This window comes from Petromyzon marinus, chromosome 19, assembly GCF_048934315.1.
Source record: "Petromyzon marinus isolate PM22_M1 ecotype Great Lakes invasive population chromosome 19, UKy_Petmar_22M1.pri1.0, whole genome shotgun sequence".
NCBI classification, from domain to species: Eukaryota; Metazoa; Chordata; class Hyperoartia; order Petromyzontiformes; family Petromyzontidae; genus Petromyzon; species Petromyzon marinus.
The window spans coordinates 6,557,907-6,581,939 of NC_133685.1; the positions used below are offsets into that span (position 1 = coordinate 6,557,907).

The window sequence follows — 24,033 nt, forward strand, 5'->3', positions numbered from 1 at the left end:
TATCCACCACGGAATTAAGGCCTCCTCAAGTCATGGACTTTTCTTATGGTCTCTGTGATGCAACGATTCATCGAGGTGCTGGACACGAGCTGATGGCATCTCTCCATCTCCATGGTGAAAGCCCCTCTGTCTCGTTCCCTCCGTGGTTACTCTCCCATCTAAACCGCAATTTAGTGCTGAGCTGTCATTTCTTTATGAGAACGTCACTTTGCAATTGCATTTGACATCGTGTAGCGTTGTCCGTTTACATATTAGTACAATACTGACCCTATTTCTGTTTAATGTTTCTGCAACTTAAGTGTAATTGTACTTTGCTCAGCGGAAAAATAATTCTGCCCGAGCTAACTTCCGCTGCAGGGAGTTTATTATTTAACAGCGATTTAAGCGAGTGCTATATTTTCTATGTCTTACGTGACAGCTGATTTTGCCCTGATTTCTATTTGCGTCATCGCTACACGTTATTCGACTGGTTTTGTTTTTGTCATTTTGGTGACCTAGGTGATTCTTGTGAATGAGGCTCATCCTGGTCTCATGAGTTCTCACCCAGTTCAACAACATCAACTTGGAACTTGAAATGACTGCAAATCCATCATTAGTTTCATCTAAAACATTTTTATCGGACACCTCAATGGCAGCCATCACTGTGTGGCAGAAGTTGACTGTGCACTGGCCTGCAAGTGAGAATTAGTCTGCCAGGAGGGGGCGATGATTACTATGTGTAATCCCAAATTTGTAATTTGCAGTGTAATCTGTCAAATGTGGCAAACTTGGACCATGGCGATGGCACACAATGGCCGATTGTTTGTATGCCGAACTTCTCTCGCGCTGTGCCTAGCCAACCGTGGTATTATAGCGATATGAGTTTGAGTATTTCATTCAAATCCAATAACAATTGTGCGTTAACCTGTACGGCAGCGATACGCACGGCACCCATGATGCCACACCTAAATGTATGTTGAACTTCTGTCGCACCGTATGTAGCCGACCGTGCTTTTTGGAGGTGCTCGCAGCGTGGAGCCCACGCGTTTGACTCCACGAGAGCGCTTACCTCGGCACTCCGCCACGATGCCTGCAGCCTCCTCGGGGAGGTCCTTGATTTCTCTGCCCACCCACTGCGCCAGCACCTGCAGACACTGTTCCTCCGACAAGCCCTGGTCCATGAACACTCTGTGCTTGGCCCCTTCAGGGAAGATTCAGATCAGGAGTCATCACTGACAAAGCAGCAAACGGATTAAGTTCTATCTGTACGGGGATTGACCACGAATTTTCACCAGATTCTCTGGTTTCTTCCCACACGTACAAAACAATAATTAATACCTCCGATTAGCACGCTTGGCTATGTACAGTGCAAAATAATTTCAACATACATACATAATAGAGTTGGCCAAACATCCCACGTAAGGACCACAAAGCGTTTACCAATTGTTGTTTTTTAAGCTGTTGTTGTTGTTTTTTAAGCTGGTGAGCATATTGGCAGTCTGTAATGTAGACTGTAGCAATGGTTCTTAACCTGAGTGAGCATACGGGCAGTCTATAATGTAGGCTTATTACTGGTTCTTTCAGTAATCAAAATAACATAAAAACCAGGCGACAGTCTACATTATAGACTGCCAGTACACTCACCCAGCTTAATAACCATTGCTACAGTCTACATTACAGACTACCAGTACACTCACAAAACTTAATAACCAGGCTACAGTCTACATTAGGGTTATTTATTTATTATTTTTATTTGTATTCAGTTTATTATTTTTTTTATCTACGTGACTCTCCCGAAAGAACCAAAGAATATGAATTCCTGCAGTCACGAAAGTTTTAAGTCAAAATTTAACCCTTAACTCTCTTTCTGAGGCTCGGTGCAGAGGGATCTGTGTCTTGAGATGTCTCAAAAAGACATAGCAGCCGTGTCTTACTTAAAAACCACAGATGCCACGGGAATGTACCACATGCGGTTCATCCTCGAGAAAGTCAAGCTGGCACCACAGCGAAGTTGCAACAGACCCCGTTGAAATTGTGGAGCCTGGATCAGACACAGATACCCGCCCTCAAGTCTCACGCACATTGCGTGCTCCGACAATCATCGGGCCCACTCGACTCTCCAAGGAAGTCCTAACAACTCTCATGGCCGAGGTTCCAGCTATCGTCAACGCGAGACCTCTGATTCCCGCGTCTAGTGACTCAAGAGTCGTCTCTCATCCCGACTCCTGCTAACTAAATATGAAATACTCACAAACACAACTGTCGGTCATAATAAAGGTTTTTGGGTTAGATCGCGTTTATTTATAAATGTGTCGTAACCCTCCACCACCCGACACGGCCAATCAGCAAAAAAAAGTGTCACGTTGACAAAAGACAAATAATGCACTACTTTAGCCCACCGGTGTGTTGAAGAGTGAATGTGGATTCACTCTTCAACACACCGGTGGGCTAAAGTAGTGAATTCACTACTTTAGCCCACCGGTGTGTTAAAGTGGTGAATTCACTACTTTAGCCCACCGGTGTGTTGAAGAGTGAATGTGGATTCACTCTTCAACACACCGGTGGGCTAAAGTAGTGAATTATTTGTCTTTTGTCAACGTGACACTTTTTTCACTCTTCAACACACCGGTGGGCTAAAGTAGTGAATTATTTGTCTTTTGTCAACGTGACACTTTTTTTGCTGATTGGCCGTGTCGGGTGGTGGAGGGTTACGACACATTTATAAATAAACGCGATCTAACCCAAAAACCTTTATTATGAATAATATTGGTCGCGAAAGCCTACGTGTTAAACAACTGTCGGTATTTGCAGAACATGCTTGCGAACAGAGGCATTCAATAGGTTTTTATAACGTTGAAGTGTTGTGTAAAACGAATTATTACTGGCCAAGGTTAATGCGAGAATCTATTGAAATTTAGAGAAATAACAAATAACTTTAATCATTCTGACAGCTACAGGCTTAGTGCTGCTTGGAAGCGTATGAAGTAATATACCTTACAATTGTATGCCTTGTAAAAGGCATCACATACTAATTAACTGTGATTAACAATAATTTGTATATAATTACAATAAAACCCCTCTACACTCTGCACCTGTTTGGCCCACAGTGATGACTTTATCTTGCTCTATTCAAGACTGGACGCAGGTAGATCTCGTAATAATTCTGGCAAAATCGGCTGATGAAGCTGGATGTAATTACCAGCGAAACGGCACAGTACTCAAATTTGTAAATGTTGTCGATTTACTCTCCAACACACCGGTGTGCTGAACTCGTAACTAATTGGCACGTTTTGTTTACATGACAAACCTTACTAATTGGCTGTGTCGGGTGGTGGCGGGTTAACGACACGTTTATACTTACGCGATCTAACTCAAAAAACCTTGATTGTGAATAATATTGGGTACGAAAGCCTACATGTCAAACTGCTGTTTGCAAGTCTGTGGGCTTGTCAAGGCTGTGGGATTGTCAGTGCCGTGTCTTACCAGTGGCTAGATCAGTGACGCTGCTGTCTCGCGAGGTAAGCAGGACGCGGCTATGGACATCAAACGCCTTCACCACACGACTATCCCAGACATCATCCAGCAGCAACAGGCACCTGCAGCCACAGCAACAACAACAGTTGCCATTCGCAGCGCTTGACAAGGGGGACTCGGTTATCGGGATCAAGAGGGGGGAAGATAAGATTAAGGGAAGGTGACGAGAGTTGGGAGAGGGCGGGGGGGGAGAGACTGTGGGGAAAAAATAATGAGGGCGCTGCAAGGTTCCCGGGAACCTGGATGGTAACTTAACAGCAGTGGTCAACAACGCAGCCTTTAGCATCTGTAAGAGAAGGAGGAGGGTCAGGGTGTTAACATGATATTGGAACTGTGGGAGGGGGCCAATTTGACAGACAGCGGGAAAGGGAATTTCAGACCAAGGGGACAAAATAATACATTGAGCGACAACTTGCGGGGTTGTAGCTGAAATTTTGGTCTTGATAGATGATGTTAAAAAGCGTAGGGGCCAGGCACAGACAGCATCACACTGTAACACAAGTCTACAGTGCTTCGACTCGAGCAGTGTTTCCCTGTCGCTGGGCTGCCACCCCTCCAGGGCTGCCACCCCCCCACAGGGGTGTCACAAAAGACAGACAGTGGAGCCGCGGGAGGACCGTCTCTCCCTATGTCTCTTCCCTCACCAACTCACTCGCTTTCCCCATGTATCTCTCTTTCCCCGTGTCTCACTCGCCGCGTGCTTCTCGCTCTCTCACTCACTCTCCCCTTGTGTCTCTCTGTCCCCGTCTCACTTCCCATGTGTCTCTCACTCTCTCTCCCCTCGTCTCTCTTTCTCTCTCTCCCTGTGTTTCCCTCTCCGCATGTCTTTTTTCTGCATGCTTCTTGACAAACTCTTCATTCTTCGTGTCTCTCTCTACATCTCTCTATTCATGGCTCTCTTCTGCCCCCACCCCTCTCTTTCCTCTCTTCTCTCCTCCCACGCCTCCCCTCAGGTCTCCAACTTAGGAGAATCTGACTTAGGTTGCCAGGTTCATAGCGCACAGTGGTAACCACCGAACCACCACTAAATAACAAACTATTTTTAGTTTAACACGTAGGCTATCACGACCAATATCATCCATAATAGAGGTCTTTTGGGTTAGATCGCGTACATATATAAACGTGTCGTTAAAACCCGCCACCACCCGACATAGCCAACTAGTATGGGTTGTCACGTAAGCAGAACATGCCAATTCGTTACAATCTGAGTATTCTGATTGTAAATCTCCAACACACCGGTGTGCTGTACTAGTGACGAATTGGCACGTTCTATTTACACGACAACCCTTACCAGTTGACTGTGTCGGGTGGTGGTGGGTTTTAACGACACATTTATATGTTTACGTGACATAACCCAAAAGACCTCCGTTATAAACTGTTTTACCCGGTAAGGCCCACTTGAACTATGTAGCCCTTTTTCAGAAGCTACATGGCCACCAACAATCGCTCAAAAAAGTGGCTTATCAGGTGTAAAATTAAAGCAGCAGCCAAATACTGCAAACGCGTGATGATGATTCTAAACGCGGAGGGAAAAACCGGGACGACCCAGAGGAAAATCCAAACAAAGCCTGGCACTCATGTTGCCGTGTGGCGCTCGCCTGGGGTGGTGTCGCGTCAGTATAAGCCTCAGCGTGTCCTTGGCCTGCTCGAGGTTGTGCAGGTCGAGCCGCTCTCTCTCTGGCTGCAGACGCTGGCACAGGTTCTGCAGCTTGATGAGGAGCGTGGGCTTGTCCACCTGGCCCACGCAAACCCAGAAGACACCTCCTGGGAAGCACTCTGCACACGCGCACACACCGCCACACCACACCACGGCATTGCTACGTGCTCACGGCTAGCACTCAAGCGTTCAGGTGTCATCGTGCCCAGATCCTACAGCTGTTGCAAAGTGGACACGCGCCCTCCTGAGAATAATACCGGCTCCCACCATTTACTCTTAAGTCTTCCCTTGGTCTCCGGACTCGTGGAGACCACTCCAGTGCCTGCCTCTGCAATCGACCCTCCCCCCATCCTTCACACGCTTCCCACCCAGCAAAACCGTGCTTGATTACATCATGGGACCTCCTTTGCCAGTACCAACAAATGAGAATAGGTTTTCCCCTTTTTTCTGGCAACAAAACAGGTGTTAAGATGTTAAAACACCAAACTGAAACCTTTTACAAGGAATCAGGTCTGCATTAACCACAATGCTTGTGGTCAGAATGCAAACATAAAACACTCTGATTTCCACACAACTCTCTCTAAAATTGACCAGGCTTGCTGGGTCTTTCTCTCGCCCGGCCGCCGCGAGGTGGATTTCCACACAGTTCTCTCATTGACGTGCTAATTTCTCTGCTCCAGCAGACCCACCTCTCTTTCTACCCCACCCCTCCCTCTCTCTCTCTATTTAACCTCGGCACAGCGGCGTTGGGTCTCTGTGTGTCTATGTGTGTCTCTCTCTGTGTGTCTCTGTGTTGTCTCTCTCTGCTTGTGTGTCTGTCTGTGTGTCCCCGTGTCTGCGTTTTGTCTCTCTCTCAAATTTAGCAATCTTTGGAAGAACGTAATCAACCAGGTAGGGTGTTGACTGTTGTGTTAGCCGACTCTCTGTGTTGGATTGCATTCACTAGGTTTGTTTCCTGCCTGATGACGATTTTTTGTGATGCAATCGAAACGTCGTATTCTACTATTTAATTTATTTTCTTTCTACGTGACTTTACCGAAAGAACCAAAGAGTAATACTCTGATAGCATAAGCATTGTCTTTGAAACTGATTGGTCCACACCAGAGACAGCTTTCTTTTGAGCCTAGTCTCAAAACCTACTCTCGTGTTTGGTTAATTATCTCTACAACAGTCACCTGCCAAGCTCTCTTCTTGTCCTGGCTTGCCACAGAATTTGCAGCATTCATCTCAGACATCTGTGCTCAAATGCCAACTACTTTTGGAGCCTTTCCATGTGTAGCGCCCTGTGAAGGATTGTGTAAGGGCGCTTTATACATTTTTATTATTATTATAAGATCCAGCTCTGCCTCAAATACTCTTCTTTTTACACTCACTCGCCTCTCTTCTCTTCTAAAGTCGTTTCCAAAGTCCATCAAAAACCTGTCGTGCTAAAGCAATACACCTCCCGGTCTCCTCTTCACACCTCCCTGCATTACGGACATAACTGCCCAAGGATAAAAACTCCTCTACCACCTCAATCTTATCTCCTCCTACTGTGTAGTATTTTATGGTTAATTAATTAACCGAGGGAGGGTGGGGGGGGGGCCTGCCAGACTAGAAACGCGAACCTCTGCAACAAGTGGCACTACCGCTGGGCCCTCGTACCTTTCACAAGCTTTGGGTCCCTCACTGCCTCCGCTGCAATGACCGACTTCCCGCAGCCGGCCATCCCGTGCAGCACAACCCACCCTGGCGCTCCGCGCAGCCCCAGCAGCGCCTCGCGCACGGCGCCCAGCTGCTTCGTGCGCTCCACAAACACCACGGGGCGCTGTGGCACGCCTCCCTCCCGCAGCATCATCTCAACTGGTACGCGCACACACACACGCCGTTACATTGAACGCATTTCACAGCACGTTATTCAGCTACTTCGTTGCAATGTTAGGCAATTGTTTTTTCTCGTATCTGTAGTACCTCTGTGATCGCACGATGCACATGTTGGTGGAATGTGGATGTATACTCTTTGGTTCTATTGGGTAAAGTCACGTAGGTGAAAATAAAATGACAAAAAATCACGACGTTTCGGCCACAACACAAGCGGCCTTCATCAGGTGAAGGGACGAGACTGTCTGGAGGACAGCGCTGGAGTGAGAGTGGGTGTCAAAAACCGGTACATGTGGATGTGTTCGTCTGCGCATCTGACACTGGTCTGCTCCCTGAAATGTTCTCAGCATGAAAGGAGCAGAGTTCATGCTCCATTCACCAAAATTGGGAAATGCGAGTTGAGGCAGGCACAGTGTTGTTTTTGTATCATCACTAAACCATCGCATAACCACCAAAAAGGCCTCAGATCCCACCAGCTTACAGCTGCCAAAGGTTAACTCCTGAAGTTTTAATTCAAGCATAACAAGACGTCATCATGGCCAACAACCGTGGATGCCACCCAGCTTTTAGTTAGGGCAGTGGTGAAAATGTAAATGCGGAAGTACCGCTTTTAAACCTTTTCACCCTTTAGCCCAGGTTCATTTTCGTTTCCCTCTGGAAACATCGCACTATAGAAGTAGGAACTTTTCTGAAGAATGCAAGTGTACAAGTCTGGTGTTCTGAGAAATTCTGTAACGGCGTACTGTCAAAAACCGGTACATTTCCACCATTGATTAAGGACAAATTAAAAATAATGAAGGGTTTCAGTAAATTTCAGCTTGAGAAATGTGTCATGTAATCAGTGCACAAGAGCCACAGCATTTCAACAGTGATTCATTTTCTGGGTAGAGGCATTATACTCAATTTTGTGATGACTAAAAACAAAATGCACCTGTGGAAGATACAGCAAATCTAACAGCGCAGTGATCCCTGGCAGACCCACGTGCCCAATTCTGAGTGCATCCCAACCACGGACCAAAATTGCTGCGATGGGCAACTTACAGGCACTGGAGCCACTTTTTATGTGATGATCAGGTTCTTCGGAAGGAGACATGGGGATGGGCAGGAAATCTTGTAGCAATGCAGCCAGATCAATGTAGTTCTCCTTCACCAGAGCATTGTAGAATGAGATGACTGCGTAGTTGTCCTTATTCAAGAGCAACTTCAATAGTTCTGATGCCTGTACTTGGCGGGCAACCTAGGCAAATAAAAACCACTTAAAAAATCATCAAAATATATTATACTGCCTTGATGAAAAATGGACTACACGAGTTTGCTTGTTTTTATGGACTATCACAAAAATGTAAAACATATATATACAAACTCATTGGTTCTTTCGGTAAAGTCACGTAGGTATAAAATTAAATAAATTAAATTAAATCACAAATCTAGATAAATATACAAGACATGAACAATATATAAATGCCACTCTCCCTGCTCACCTATCTCTGTGAACAAAACCTCAAGATGGTAAAAGGTGAATTTTTAAGCTCAACTCATTCATGAAACTAAAGTATACCGTTTACATTTTAATGGTTTACAAATAAAGTTGAAAGCCTTAATGAGTTATCTCTGACCGTCCATCTGTCTGTAACTGTGCGGCACGATTACTCTTAAAACGATGATTCGATACGAGTGAGAGTTCATTTTAAAGTTGTGTTGCTAATAGGGACCCTGTTCGTGTATCAACCAGGAAATTGTATAATCCTGGTCGGGGATTGACTCGGTCCATCATTCCTACCTCCGGGATCAATAAATGCGTACTACATTGCAGGAATGTCGAATTGTCATCACTGGCTCAGGGCTGCAAATGGGAAATGAACACCGCCTTAATGCTCATTTGAGCAGAAAATTACAGCGGAAAGGAGTCTTAAGAACACAGATTCAGAACTGGTTTGAGATAGCAGCGGTACAGACGGTTCAGAAACGTCACGGACGAACCACGAGATTGCAGATTCACTGAGAAAGTGATTTGTTACATGCAAAGAATAGTGAAGGACTGCAGAACTGTTACGTAGGATTGAGAGCCCTACAGCAGTAAAACAGCTGACGCTCCGTGTCTTTGCTATGCCGGTCAGAGGCAGATATATAAACTTCCCAAGGGGAAGGTCCTGAAATTAATACAGCTTGTTACATAGGACACTACGTTAATATATTTTTTGAATTCAATGAATAATCTCTGGTCAATAGAAATAAAGTAGTAAATCTTAGTAGTCTTAAGGGGGAAATTGCCTCCATCGCTCCCGCCCCCCCTCCTCCTTGACTCAGCCACTGGTGGCTGTGTGGGCTGTGCTTCGTCTCAGGCTGCCGTGTCTGCGTCGTCACCTGCGCTCGCAGTTGCTCCTCTTCCGCGTCGGTGAGCACGCCGTCGCTCACCAGGTGGTCGAACAGCAGCACCGGCTTAACGTCGCGCACGAGGTGCGTGCGGTGCTGCAGCAGGCCGCTTCGAGTCCGCTCGTCCATGGCAGCTGCAGCTCGACACACACAGCCACGCATACGACGCGTCATCATCATCATCACTATCATCAGCCATCCACTGCTGGATGAAGGTCTCCCAGAGCCACTGCCACTTCTCACAATCCTACGATGCAAGAGTTTACCCAGCAACTAAAACACGACTTAATTTCATCGCTCCATCTCCCTGGTGGATGCGCCCTCGGACGCATTCCTTTCCTTGGTTGCCACTCCGTTTTTAAGCTCGACTGTGGTCCATCGTCCCTTTGAGCGACTCATCCTGCCCAAGCCCACTTCTCTTAACTATGTCATTAACCTGCGCATGTTCTCAAATCCACGTGTAGTGAGTCCAACTGAGTCGCAGACGTTGTCTTGGGAGCAACACTATATATTTCACCAACTCAATATAACATAACACAACCTACACTTAGGTGTTGAATGCCCATCTAGCCACACTACGGCAGAACTAGACACGGTTCGCTATCGCGGCCCGGACCACAAGCTGGGTCCCAGACCGCGTGGCTAGAGGCTTCTTTAACCCGACATAGATCTTCTTCACCAGCAACACGAAGAACCCCAAGCCCCTCACGGGGGGGCCCCCGTTATATCTGCCCGGGCTGGGCTGGCTCCACCCCTCGCCCCGCCCACCTTCTAGATCTCTCGAGCTCTTTCCTGAAGGCTCCCGAGAGCTCTGTTATACCACGTGACCGCCAAGCGGCCCCCGTCCACTGGTGGCCCCCCTCCAATATCATCCGGTCACGTGTCGGCAGGTCAACCAGCGTATCATGCCCCAACGTAACCCTGGTTGGCTGACGCTCCCTCTCGCTCCCTCACCGGGAGCCCGCACCGCACACTGTACGTGGTGCTTCTACGCTGACCAGCGCTCACCCAAGCCCCGCTCGGGCTGTACTACGCCCAATAAGCGGGCTACACATAATGACAACACATTATTCGCCGTGGCTTCGTAAGCCCGGCACCACACGGTGACATTCACAGCCACTACACACGTACAGGTATTCCTCGATTTACATAAAAGATGCGTTCTTCAAAAAGATATGCGTTAAATGAGAATTTGTAAATAGGAATGGCTTTTGCCATTCATTTAATACCAAAAATGAGGTATGTGTCATTCCAACTCGACTAACCTAAAAATATACAAAAAATATAAAAATAACAGAAACATTAAAACGATTAAATAATACATTTAAAACCAAAATTATTAACTTTTTCAGGAATCAAAAGAACGGTATGATTGAATTACTGGAAAGGTGATGTGGAGGCGTTATCGTTGCAATGTAGGAATACCATGACACTTTCGCAGATGGATGATGCAGCCTCCCGGGTGGTTCTCATTTGATCTAATGGCACATGCCATATGAAATTTCGTAAACGCGCAAATGAGATTTCGTTAATCGAAAAGTGTCCGTAATCTGCGAATTGCGTTAATGCTACATTTTGTAAACCAAATATTCGTAAATTTAGGGATACCTGTATTGCTGTCTGTGTAATTTCAAGCATTACATCTCTCCATGCTTCTTTACAAAACTCTATGTATTTAATTCCATTTTTGTTATGCCCATGTTTAGGACCTATATGTCATAGCAGGTAGTACACATTGAATAAAATTTTTTTATAGGCACATTGGTATCGAACAGGCAACTGGAGACAAGGCTTAGGCTGCAAGAAAACTAGAAGATGAATTTTTTCGGGGCACAGTGCACAATGGGCCAAACCAATTTATGGAATTATCACCCTCAAGAACGGTTTCGACATTCTGGACAAATCCCGTTTTAATTAATGATATATAATATAGGGTAAAGAAAGCACAGTCCGCGATAACACGTGAGATGCGTACGCAGGCTGAACAAAGACTGAGGTGCGTGGGTAGCACCATCGGAGCATCCAGCAGCATCCCAATGCCTTCTGCGATGCTACGCCGAGGCAGCCGTGAAACCGCTTATTCCCACTCGCGCGACGTAGTTCCGTTCGCTCAATCGCGTTATACACAATTCGGATCCGCGTTATAAAAAAAAAAGTGTTCCCTAACATATTCATCCCGTTACATCCAATTCGCGTTATGAAAACACGCGGCGCTATAGGAGAACGGTCTGTACTGAGCTCATAACAAAAACAAGGAAAATTTTTGATTTAAAGCTTTCGTGACTGCAGGGATTCATATTCTTGGTTCTTTCGGTAAAGTCACCACGTAGAAGGGAAACAATGTGTATGTACACTGTGTGCTTACAATATGTACGTGACTTTACCGAAAGAACCAAGAATAAGAACAAGGAAATCAAGTGGCACGCCAAGATCCGGAGCAAGCCAACTACACGTCAGTGTATTCGTGTCTGTCTGTGCGTGTCTCTCCGTATGTGTCCTCCACCCCCCAGGTCAGTGGGGGTGTCTCCATGTCGTCTCTGTGTGTGTCTCCTGCCTGGGCCGTTGATCAACTCTGCATGCATGGCCATGGGAGTCGAGAGGGCCGGCGGTGGGGACCGAAGGGAATCTGCCGGAAAATAATGCACCGCGGAGTCAAATGTGTTCGTGGAGTCAATGGAGCTGTAGGGCCGAGTGTCGTCGCTTTCGAAGTTGGCAGTCGTCAATTGAAGATGGAGTAGATAGAACCGAGGAAAACGATGCGCCAAACGTTATATTGTGCAATACAACAGCACGGCGAATACCCATGCAGGGAGAACACAAGGGGTACGCACAGTAAACACAGTGCACGTACAGTGCTCGCACAGTAAATACAGTGCACGTACAGTGCTCACACGTGTGTGCTCACACACACACGTGTACACACACACGTGTGCGCGTGCACACACACACGTGTGCGCGTGCACACACACACAGATAAAAACAAGGATCCCCCGTATAGCCTCAACAGACTGTAGGGGCAAGTGCTGTTAGCGAGTAGCACCTTTGAAGGCCGGAACGGTACACGAGGGGGTGGGTGGTCAGCACCACGCCCGACCGCCTTTGTCTCCCCAGTGGCGATGTTTACACACCGCACCAGGTACTCATTTGAGGCTGAGTCGACCTAGGGGAGGCCCGGGACCGGTTCAGATAATCGTCACTGGTGTTGGCCGTGAGCGGGAATCGAACCCGGGTCGCCAGGTTCATAGCGCAGCGTTGCGCTAACCGCTACACTACACACGTGCACACACACGTGTACATACACACACGTGCACACACGAGCACACACACGTGTACACACACAGCACACACAAAGATCCCCCGTATAACCTGAACAGACTGTCAAGTGACCTATGAAGGCCAACGCGGCACACGAGGGGGTGAGTGGCCAGCACCACGCCCGGCCGCCTCGTCTACACAGCACACACACACGTGTACACGCACACACATGTACACACACATATTGTACGCACACACGGTACAGTGTAGACACACAGTACACACGCACATGTACACACAGTGTACGCACACATAGTACACACAGTGCACACACACACAGTACACGCAAGTGTACACACAGTACACACAGCGTACACACAGTGTACACACACACAAGTGTACACAGTACACACAAGTGTACACACAGTACACACAGCGTACACACATTGTAAGCACACACGGTACACACAAGTGTACACACACAGTACACACAGTGTACACACACAGTACACACAGTGTACACACACAGTACACAGTGTACACACACAGTACACAGTGTACACACAGTACAGTGTACACACACAGTACACACAAGTGTACACACAAGTGTACCCACACAGTACACAGTGTACACACACAGTACAGTGTACACACACAGTACAGTGTACACACACAGTACAGTGTACACACACAGTACACACAAGTGTACACACAGTACAGTGTACATACACAGTACACACACAGTACACAGTGTACACACACAGTACACACAGTGTACACACAGTACAGTGTACACACACAGTACACACAAGTGTACACACACAGTACACACAGTGTACCCACACAGTACACAGTGTACACACACAGTACAGTGTACACACACAGTACACAAGTGTACACACAGTACACAAGTGTACACACCGTACACACAAGTGTACACACAGTACACACAGTGTACCCACACAGTACACACAGTGTACCCACACAGTACACACAGTGTACACACACAGTACACACAGTGTACACACACAGTACACAGTGTACACACACACAGTACACACCGGACTCGCTTCCCAGTTGCAATTCCACTTCCCGCTCGCGCCGCGCTCCCAATTGGTTGCTTCACAGAATAACTTTATTGAGTCACTCTCACGTAACTTTATTGCTACCGCCCATGATAACTTTATTGAGTCACGTTACTGGGTTAGGGCGGTCGCGGAAGAGCTCGCTCGCGCCGCCATCTGGTTTAGTTCCTTCATAGCCCTGGCCCTGAAGACATCTTGTTTAGTTCAATTACAGCCCGGCCGTGTTCCTCAAGCCATCTTGTTCAGTTCATTCACAGCCCTGGCCCTGAAGACATCTTGTTTAGTTCAATTACAGCCCGGCCGTGTTCCTGAAGCCATCTTGATTAGTTCATTCACAGCCCCGGCCGTGTTGGCTACGTCAGCACTCAATCGTGGTCGAATGTGTTGGAGAGCCTTGATATGAAAATTGCAAGGCTGGACTATATTTTGCACGTGCTGATCAAACGACATTCTGTTTCAGTATGGTGCCGAGGCTCTTTAGATGTGTAGGAAAAAATTATCCTGGAGTGTGCGACCGCCACGCCTTATCCTCCCACACATTTTTTCACCTGAGCCTCGGTGTGTGGGGGGCCGACGTCCACCCTCTCCACTCCCCCCTCCTCCTCGTCGGCCGCCTCTCGCCCGCGCCAGCGCCCTCTCTGAGGGACATCGCTACTCGGCTGGCACACCACCGCCCGGGGTTACCCTGCCACACGCTCACGCACCCCACCGCAACAGGAAAAGGACGAACGAGGTGTGCACGTGCGCGCCCCTGTAGGCGCGTTTTTCCCTCGCTAAGGTTAGCGCTGAACAAAAGGATCGGCGGCGGTATGAATATGCACACACCGCCCCCCCTCGGGTGGGTAAGCCCTAATACGCGTGCCCGCAATGCTAATGCTAGCGGAAAAGGAACGGCGGGAATAGGTCTATGGGGCACGCCTCACCGTTAACGCTATTTTATTACACACTTTTTTTTATTTAACTCACTGTTGTTGTTGTTGTATCCTCAAATCTTGTAACTCAATTTTTCGACTGCGAAACTTGGTATACTTATGTCATACTGATGACAATACTATATTCTATCATTAAAATATTTTTAAACATTCTTTTTTCTATGTTATGTTTCGGCTTGGGTCTAATTGTCCACGCTCAACAGACATTGGATTAAAACCCGATGTGCCAGGCAACCCCCCGCCAGGACACTACGTGGGTGCGCTGCGTGCGGGTGTTCAGTGCGGGGGCCGGGAGGGGATCGCGGCGTTTGCGGAGTTGCTCCGTTTTCGTGGCACCACATAGCCCCCTGAGGTGTCCGTCCCCGTCCCGGGTTGACTGGAGCACCTTGCCAGGGCCGCTCCAACCAGGTAGCGCCGCGGAGTCCGTGGGACTCGCCCGGCCCTCATTGCCGGTTTCGTGGGCGGTGGCTCCGCTGTCCGAGGCTACGGCGGTGGTCTCCGTCTCCATTCCAGAGGCTCCTCCCGTCCTCCGGTGTCCGCTGGCTGGGGAACAAACTCAGTGGCGGAGGGGTTTAAGTGTCGCTGTGCCCGCCGCCTCCTTGCAAGGCCGGGGCCCGCAATGAACTGGGGCCCAGCGTGGCCCATGTACGGCGCGAAGCCATCGGGTACGGGGGGTGGGTGCCTCCCCCACCGGGGCCTCCCTCCACGGTTTTAGTTGGCGGACATTGACCACCGTCTCTTGGCCCCTCTCCCCGCCCTGGATCAGTACCGTCCAGGGGGAGATCTGCCGCACCAAGGTCCAGGGTCCGCGCCAGTAGGTGGTCAGCTTCCCCACCTGTCCGGCCTCTACGCGTGGGGTATGCAGCCATACCTTAGAGCCCGCCGAGTAGAAGGAGGGCTCCACACGGGGGCGGGCGCCCTGCTCTTGCCGCTGATGTGCGGCCTCCCTCTGTTGGTAGGCCCGGCCACGGGCCCCTCGCAGGGTCCCCATCAGGTGCTCCACGGGCTGGCTCCCCTCCTCTGGTTGTGGTGGAGGAACGCCGAACAACAGATCTGCCGGTAGACGAGACTCACGACCAAACATCATTAGGAAGGGGGTCTGCCCCGTGGAGGTGTGCACCGTGGTGGTGTAGGCAAACAGAGCATAGGGGAGGTGGAGGGGTTACCAGCCCCTCGCACCTGTCCAGAGCCCCCATTTAGCCGCTGTGGTGGCTTCAAACGTCCTGAGGAGAAAAGCCAATCGGAATTGGCCCTCCCCCAACGGCACTGCCCACGACAGGTGGTTGTTTTTCCAGACACAGAGAGAGACACAGAGACCACACAGAGACACAACACAGAGAGACACACAGGAAGACAACCCCCACACAGAGAGAGACACATATAGAGAGACACACAGAGAGAGATGCACACATAGAGACACATACAGAGAGAGATACACACACAGAGAGACAAACAAACAGAGAGACACAAACACAGAGACACATACACAGAAACATCACAGCCAGTTATAGTCTGCTAAAAAAACGAGAGCTCCCGCCACCTCGAGGGAAAGGGGCAACGATAGCTGTGTTAGTGAGACACTTAGCCCGTTAATGTAAAGCCATTTAACCTGGTGATGTACTCAGAGAGTCGGAAATAACAGCTGACATAGGCAGGTAGGATGGAAACATCACAGTCAGTTAAGACTTTACTTGGTTAATAACGCCCTTCCAATGATTGCTCAGTTTGTACCCATCTTCTCGTTTGAAGTTGTGTCTGTGTTTATATATCTGGATGGCTTAATGAACAAATCTCTGATAGCCAGTGGGTTTGCAGAGTACCTTCGTCTTGGAAAAATCTAATTCGTGTGAGCCCACAGCGTTAAAAACAATGATCAGCAACGGCAGAGGTATTGGTCCTACCGTGTTTACTTCTAATTTAGCAATCTTTGGGAAAACGTATTCAACCAGGCTATGTGTTCACTGTGTGTGAGCCGACTCTCTGTGTTGCATTCCATTACACTCTCTAATTTTATTAAATTTGTTGTCAAACTTTCTATTTCTCTCTCTCTACATTTTTCCTTGCTTGTCTGTTTCACACTTAATTTCTAATTTAGTAATCTTTGGAAGAATGTAATCAACCAGGCTATGCGTTAATTGTCTGTTAACCGACTCTCTGTGTTGCATTTCATTACACTTCCTAATTTTACTAAATTTGCTTTCTCAAATTTCCGATTTTCTCGCTCTAATATTGCCGTGCTGGTTTGTTTACAGTCCATTGTCTCTCCTCCAGCCACCATGGTCCGGAATTCCACACAACTCTCTCATTGTCCTCTACCCCAATCCCCCCCTCTCTCTCTCTGCCCTAACCCCTCTCCCTATTTAAGGCCTCGACACAGTGGCACAGTCTTTCTGTTTGTCATTCTTTGTAAGAACGTAATCAACCAGGTGGGATGTTTACTGTTGTGTTAGCTGACTCTTTGTGTTGTATTGCATTATATTTCTAAGTTTACTATGTTTGTTTTTTCTCATTCATTCTTACCTGATGATGGTTGCTTGTGTTGCAATCGAAACGTCGTATTCTATTATTTTATTTTCTACGTAACTTCACCGAAAGAACAAAAGTATAAGACCAGATGGCTCAATGAGACACTCTGTCTACAGGAAAGCCACCCATAGGGATGCCTACCTAAAACCTGACTTTTACCACAATCCATCCCTGAAGAATTCCCTCATCAAAACTCTACACCATAGAGTTCGATGTATTTCTGACCGTCATCACCTAGTCAGTGAACTGGAACACGTACACCAAGCTCTCAAGATGAATGGATATTCAGACCACACAATCCATAAAGCTATCACCCCAACCGTTGGGAAAGAACCATCTGAGGACCCAATCAAAACCATCACCTTGCCATACATAGCAGGGGTCACTAAAAATATTTCCAAAATCATGAGCAAACACAAGATCCAGGTTCGATTTAACACAGTACATAAAATTCGTGATCTGATCCCATCTGTGAAGGATGTGATCCCTGACATGCAATACCTCGGCGTCTACAAACTAAGCTCTTATCTGCGGCGGTAGTTACATTGGGGAAACTATGCGACATGTCTCGGACTGTATTCGTGAACACAAGGCAGATCTAAAAACACGGTAGGATCAATACCTCGGCAGTGGCTGATCATTGTTTTCATGTAGTGGGCTCGCGCGAAATTGATTTCTCTAAGACGAAGGTACTTTGCAAGCCCACTAGCTATCAACAAAGCTTGGTTCATGAAGCCATTCATTTCTATAGACACAGACATTATTTCCACCAATAAGATGGGTACAAACTGAGCAATCATTGGAAGGACGTTATTAACCGGTTTAAGTCATAACTGGCTGTGATGTTTCCATCCGACCTTCCGATGTTAGTAGTTATTTTCGACTCTCTGGTTTTACATTAACAGATTACAGTGAGGGAAAAAAGTATTTGATCCCCTGCTGATTTTGTACGTTTGCCCACTGACAAAGAAATGATCAGTCTATAATTTTAATAGGTTTATTTGAACAGTGAGAGACAGAATAACAAAAAAAATCCAGAAAAAACGAGTATCAAAAATGTTATAAATTGAATTGCATTTTAATGAGGGAAATAAGTATTTGACCCCTCTGCAAAACATGACTTAGTACTTGGTGGCAAAACCCTTGTTGGCAATCACAGAGGGTTAGACGTTTCTTGTAGTTGGCCACCACTTTGCACACATCTCAGGAGGGATTTTGTCCCACTCCTCTTTGCAAATCTTCTCCAAGTCATTAAGGTTTCGAGGCTGACGTTTGGCAACTCGAACCTTCAGCTCCCTCCACAGATTTTCTATCGGATTAAGGTCTGGAGACTGGCTAGGCCACTCCAGGACCTTAATGTGCTTCTTCTTGAGCCAATCCTTTGTTGCCTTGGCCGAGTGTTTTGGGTCATTGTCATGCTGGAATACCCATCCATGACACATTTTCAATGCCATGGCTGAGGGAAGGAGGTTCTCACCCAAGATTTGACGGTACATGGCCCTGTCCATTGTCCTTTTGATGCGGTGAAGTTGTCCTGTCCCCTTAGCAGAAAAACACCCCCAAAGCATAATGTTTCCACCTCCATGTTTGACGGTGGGGATGGTGTTCTTGGGGTCATAGGCAGCATTCCTCCTCCTCCAAACACGGAGAGTTGAGTTGATGCCAAAGAGCTCCATTTTGGTCTCATCTGACCACAACACTTTCACCCAGTTGTCCTCTGAATCATTCAGATGTTCATTGGCAAACTTCAGACGGGCATGTATATGTGCTTTCTTGAGCAGGGGGACCTTGCGGGTGCTGCAGGATTTCAGTCCTTCACGGCGTAGTGTGTTACCAATTGTTTTTTGGTGACTATGGTCCCAGCTGCCTTGAGATCATTGACAAGATCCTCCCGTGTAGTTCTGGGCTGATTCCTCACCATTCTCATGATCATTGCAACTCCACGAGGTGAGACCTTGCATGGAGCCCCAGGCCGAGGGAGATTGACAGTTCTTTTGTGTTTCTTCCATTTGCGAATAAAAGCACCAACTGTTGTCACCTTCTCACCAAGCTGCTTGGCAATGGTCTTGTAGCCCATTCCAGCCTTGTGTAGGTCTACAATCTTGTCACTGACATCCTTGGAGAGCTCTTTGGTCTTGGCCATGGTGGAGAGTTTGGAATCTGATTGATTTATTGCTTCTGTGGACAGGTGTATTTTATACAGGTAACAAGCTGCGATTAGGAGCACTCCCTTTAAGAGTGTGCTCCTATTCTCAGCTCGTTACCTGTATAAAAGACGCCTGGGAGCCAGAAATCTTTCTCATTGAGAGGGGGTCAAATACTTATTTCCCTCATTAAAATGCAAATCAATTTATAACATTTTTGACATGCGTTTTTCTGGATTTTCTTGTTGTTATTCTGTCTCTCACTGTTCAAATAAACCTACCATTAAAATTATAGACTGAACATTTCTTTGTCAGTGGGCAAACGTACAAAATCAGCAGGGGATCAAATACTTTTTTCCTACACTGTAGGTAGCTTTTAGGACTCAAACAACAGGATACATCTGAAAATCTGAGATTTTTCATATTAAGGCCCCGAAATTTCAATTTTAAGTGCCCCATAAACATGTTTGTGCTGCGGAGTCCACTTTCTGCCAGGGCTCTCTCTTTCGAGTCGGATCGGGGGTTCAGCCAGAAACAAGCATTGTCTTCCAAATCGTAGACATTATTGAAGCTAAAGTCATTCCGTTATTTGACAACTCTGATGTAGCAATTCGGGTTGCTTCTTTGGGTACACTTAAACAAACTTAATTCGGTTTACCGTGCTGCATTCATATTCGCAGTGGGTGCTCAATATCGGACGCATCACTGTGACCTCTATGCCGTGGCTGGCAATGTCTTTGGAGATGGGAAGACAGTGCCATTTTCATTTACAAGGCTATATTGTCCGTAGATCTGCCCTTTTTTTGTCTGACCTGTTGTTATTAGTGTAGTGGATTAAATTCAGGCGCACACTGGAACTTTGGAGGCAACACTATGTATTAGCTAACACAACAGGTAACACTTAACATAACGACTTAAGGTGGTAGTCACCGTTCCTAACTTAGCTAACCCACGGAGGTACTACATCACTGGACCAGGACAGCCCAACATGCTGCTTGGTCCACTAGCGGAGACCGGAGAGCTTTATCCCAGAGATGACCCAGCAGAACAGCACCGAACAGCCCAGCTCTCCGTCCACACCCCGCTTATAACCACTCCGGCATGGGTGGCTCCGCCCCAGGCCACGCCCCCGCCCCAGGCCACGCCCCCGCCCCAGGCCACGCCCCCTTCCCGACCCTTCGGGAAGGACCGAGCCCCCAACCACGTGACCCCCCTGGGGCCCCTGGCCGCCCTTTATCCGGTCACGTGTCCTGTTGGGTTCACGCAGAGTGTCACGGCCTGACATGACCTTCATGACACCTGCCTACAGCCCCCATACCGAGCCAACACAATCGTGTCGTTCTACTACACTACATCCTAACATTGGACAATACAAACAAATCTGCAACGCGTGTCTGATAATAGTTTTCAGATTTCCCACACAATTTGGATCAAAAACATTTAATGTAGCTTTCCCAAAGTGCCTGGAACCACCCCGTTTCGTGTCTCGGCATCTCCATTCTCTACCATCTCTGTCATTTAAAATAACTCTTTTGTTTAAAAAAATAAATAAAGTGTAAGTGTCAATGTAATTTTACCATGTAATTACAATTTTTTTTAAAAAATCTATAATTGGGGAATGCTTTGATGTTGTCTGCCGGCCGAATCGCCCTCGAAAAAGTGTCTTAGCTTTTTTTATTTATATTGTACGGCTGATGTAGATGCAGAGCAATAACTACAAGCTCACAATCAGTTGGGTCAAGCCAGATAATCGCGTCAGGAGCAGCGGTCTGTATCATCGCCGTGATGTCTCCTTCGTATTTGTGGATCGGGCATTGCGTCGTTATACGTCGTTATAGTCTGTTCTGGATGACCACAGTCGCACACTACCGGAGAGTTTTTTTTAATTTGACAGGAGATGCGGTTTAGGGTAGACAATGAGCTTCGTGGAAGATCAAACCAAAGGGGCCTTCTGCGTTAGGTTTTTCACATGATGAGCCACTTTGTTGAGCGGCTATCATTTGTGGCCAGGTCGCTTCTGAAAAAAAAATTAGTTAATACCTAAGTGGGCTTTTCCCCGGTAGAATGGGGATAGTTTATTTGTATTTGTATGTTTTTTGGGTGATCTTTTTGGCTTTCATGTACTTTTTATTGTTTGTTGTTGTAACATTCTTACCTGCCCCTTACTGGACACCTGTGAAAAAAAGAGCCTGACAGTCCATCGGATTCCTCCTCCAGTGAAGAACGTCAATCAACCAGGTAGGGTGTTGACTGTTATGTTAGCCTACTCTCTGTGTTGTATTGCATTATATTTCTAAGTTTACGAGGTTTGTTTTCTCATTCATTCGTACCTGATGATGATTGCTTGTGTTGCAATCGAAACGTCGTATGCTATTATTTAATTATTATTTTCATTCTACGTGACTTTATCGAAAGAACCAAAGATTAAATATCCTCTGATCACACTCTTGGTTCTGCTCCGTTTGACCTCCATTCAGATCTCCGGGCTGACCCCCAAATAGACTTCACTCGTCTCGGCCAATCAGAGGCGCCGGCCCGCACGCTACACTCGAAGTCTCCTCGTGCTCTAGGCCCCCCCCCCACCACCGCTGCACACGGCCGCTCCTCCCCCCACTGCACTCGGCGTCTCCCCCCCCCCACTGCACTCGGCCTCTCCCCCCCCCCACTGCACACGGCCTCTCCCCCCCCCCACTGCACACGCCCCCCACTGCGCTCAGGGTCTCCTCCCTCCCCCACTGCGCTCGGGGTCTCCTCCCCCAGCAACGCTTTGACGCCGTCGCCATGGAGACGGCGCAGGCGGCGACTTGCCGGCGAGAGGACGAGAGAGAGGTTCCTGGCCGGCTCCGAGCGAGTTTCCTCTCCGTTCTCCTGGCTTCTCCTCCCTCCCTCCTCCTCCTCCTGCTGCTGCTGCTGCTGCGACCTTCTCGCTCGCCTCCTTCCCCTCCAGCGAGGCGTCTCCAACACGCCGTTTGCTGCTGCTGTCGCCGCTGTAAGCGGCGTTTCTCTGAGGCGGCGCCGGTGGCGTGCGGTGCTGATACTGTACAGCGCGAAGTTCCGTCTCAAGTGAAGCGCAAACGTGAGGCGTCACTGTCACACTCTACACACGTTACACGCTAGCTCTAACTCGACACTACCATAGCGTCGCAAGCTCACGTTCACACAACACGACTCGTTGTTTATCTCACTATCACGAGACACGTCTATCTGTGATATCACACTATCACACTGCAACATCGATAACACTTACATTTTGATTGAAAGCTTTCGTGACTGCAGTGATTCGTATTCTTGGTTCTTTCGGTAAAGTCACGTTGAAGGGAAACAATAAAATATATAAAACAATAAAAAAATTCTCACGACGTTTCGACCATAACACAAACAATCATCATCAGGTGCTTTTTCACACCTGATGATGACCGTTTGTGTGAGAATTTTTATTGTTTTATATATATATTGTATTACTTTATTGTTTCCCTTCAACGTGACTTTACCGAAAGAGCTAAGAATAGTTATGGTATTATTTTTGTTCTATTTATCGTGTTTTGCGCCGAGCCAGACAGCAGCTTCATCGTTTGCGCAACGCAACGCCAGCCTGGAGCGCCGCTAGGCGGCCTCGCAGCCTTCAGCAATGCGCCTCTCCGTCTGTCTTGGCACACCAACACGCGGACAGAGTTGTTGGGGGGCTCGTCCCGTAAGCGTCACCTGTGCCGGCCTTGCTGAGCATGGACCCGTAGGGTCAAACCCACGCGGGCCGATCGCAGGGTTGTTCACGTGTGAACTGACTTTTTTTTTTCGCGCGTGATTAGTTTGCTGTCCTTCCACACACACACACCCCGCCCGCACCTCTGATTAGCGCGATTGGCTACGTGGGGTGCGAAAGAAGTTCAACGTACTTACGAGGAATTTGTTTATTGCTCAGGATGAGAGCCACTCCCTTCCGTCCACGTTGACTCTACTGACACACCTCCAGGGGTAGTATGTGTGTCCAAAGTGGGTGCCGTGATGACGGACGGGCAGTAGGCCGGCTAAAGAGATCGACGTCCATCAGAAGACTTGGGTTTCGATTGAAAGCTTTCGTGACTGCAAGGATTCATCTTCTTTGGTTCTTTCGGTAAAGGCACGTAGAATGAGAATGAAATAATAAAATAAAACAATAAAATTCTCACGACGTTTCGGCCACAACACAAGTGGCCTTCTTCAGGTGAAAGGAACAAACCTGTCGAAGAAGTGGCCTTCTTCACCTGAAGAAGGCCACTTGTGTTGTGGCCGAAACGTCGTGAGAATTTTATTTTATTATTTTATTCTCTTTCCACGTGACTTTACCGAAAGAACCAAAGAAGAAGACTTGGGTTGTTAACCTGCACGGCAGCATGGGGGACAGTCGCAGCATGGGAGACAGTTAAACCTTCCTTTTGACTGAGTGGTAGGTTTTTGATGTGGAGATTGAACAAGGTTCAATAATGATATCGACACCCTGTCACATCACGTTCTAAATTATATTGCCTCATCACATGATATATTTTAAATGTTTGTTACGTGTACTGTACTGGTCGTCGGACAAATACGATCACTGGATCGCGCGTTTTCAGATGCGCTTCTGCGGCCGTCTGGAACGAAACTTCCGTTATTAGAGAGCCACTGGAGCTATGCACTTTGAAATCGAGATTGAAAACTCATAGTTCATAGTT

At 47.6% G+C, this 24,033-nt stretch overlaps 2 protein-coding genes across 4 annotated transcripts in view; one reads left to right on the forward strand and one right to left on the reverse strand.

The window, feature by feature from the left end:
* Positions 1-14,356, reverse strand: part of APAF1 (apoptotic peptidase activating factor 1) — a 57,588-nt gene extending 43,232 nt beyond the window's left edge. The window contains exons 1-7 of one of the 2 annotated variants that reach the window (XM_076068112.1): positions 14,292-14,356; positions 9,395-9,537; positions 8,072-8,267; positions 6,815-7,012; positions 5,112-5,289; positions 3,463-3,575; positions 1,049-1,180 (exon numbers count right to left, since the gene is read on the reverse strand). In XM_076068112.1, the coding sequence (XP_075924227.1) occupies positions 1,049-1,180; positions 3,463-3,575; positions 5,112-5,289; positions 6,815-7,012; positions 8,072-8,267; positions 9,395-9,532 (955 nt within the window). In that variant the 5' untranslated portion in view covers positions 9,533-9,537; positions 14,292-14,356. Of the gene's footprint in view, positions 1-1,048; positions 1,181-3,462; positions 3,576-5,111; positions 5,290-6,814; positions 7,013-8,071; positions 8,268-9,394; positions 9,538-13,719; positions 13,825-14,291 lie in introns of those variants that run through there. The other variant, XM_032956851.2, reaches the window with a different exon arrangement.
* A 7,747-nt stretch (positions 14,357-22,103) lies between these two features.
* The window catches only part of ODAD2 (outer dynein arm docking complex subunit 2), a 37,127-nt gene continuing 35,197 nt past the window's right edge, over positions 22,104-24,033 (forward strand). The window contains exon 1 of one of the 2 annotated variants that reach the window (XM_032956854.2): positions 22,104-22,421. The gene's annotated coding sequence lies outside the window, so the exon portion shown is untranslated. The remainder of the gene's footprint in view (positions 22,422-24,033) is intronic. The other variant, XM_032956855.2, reaches the window with a different exon arrangement.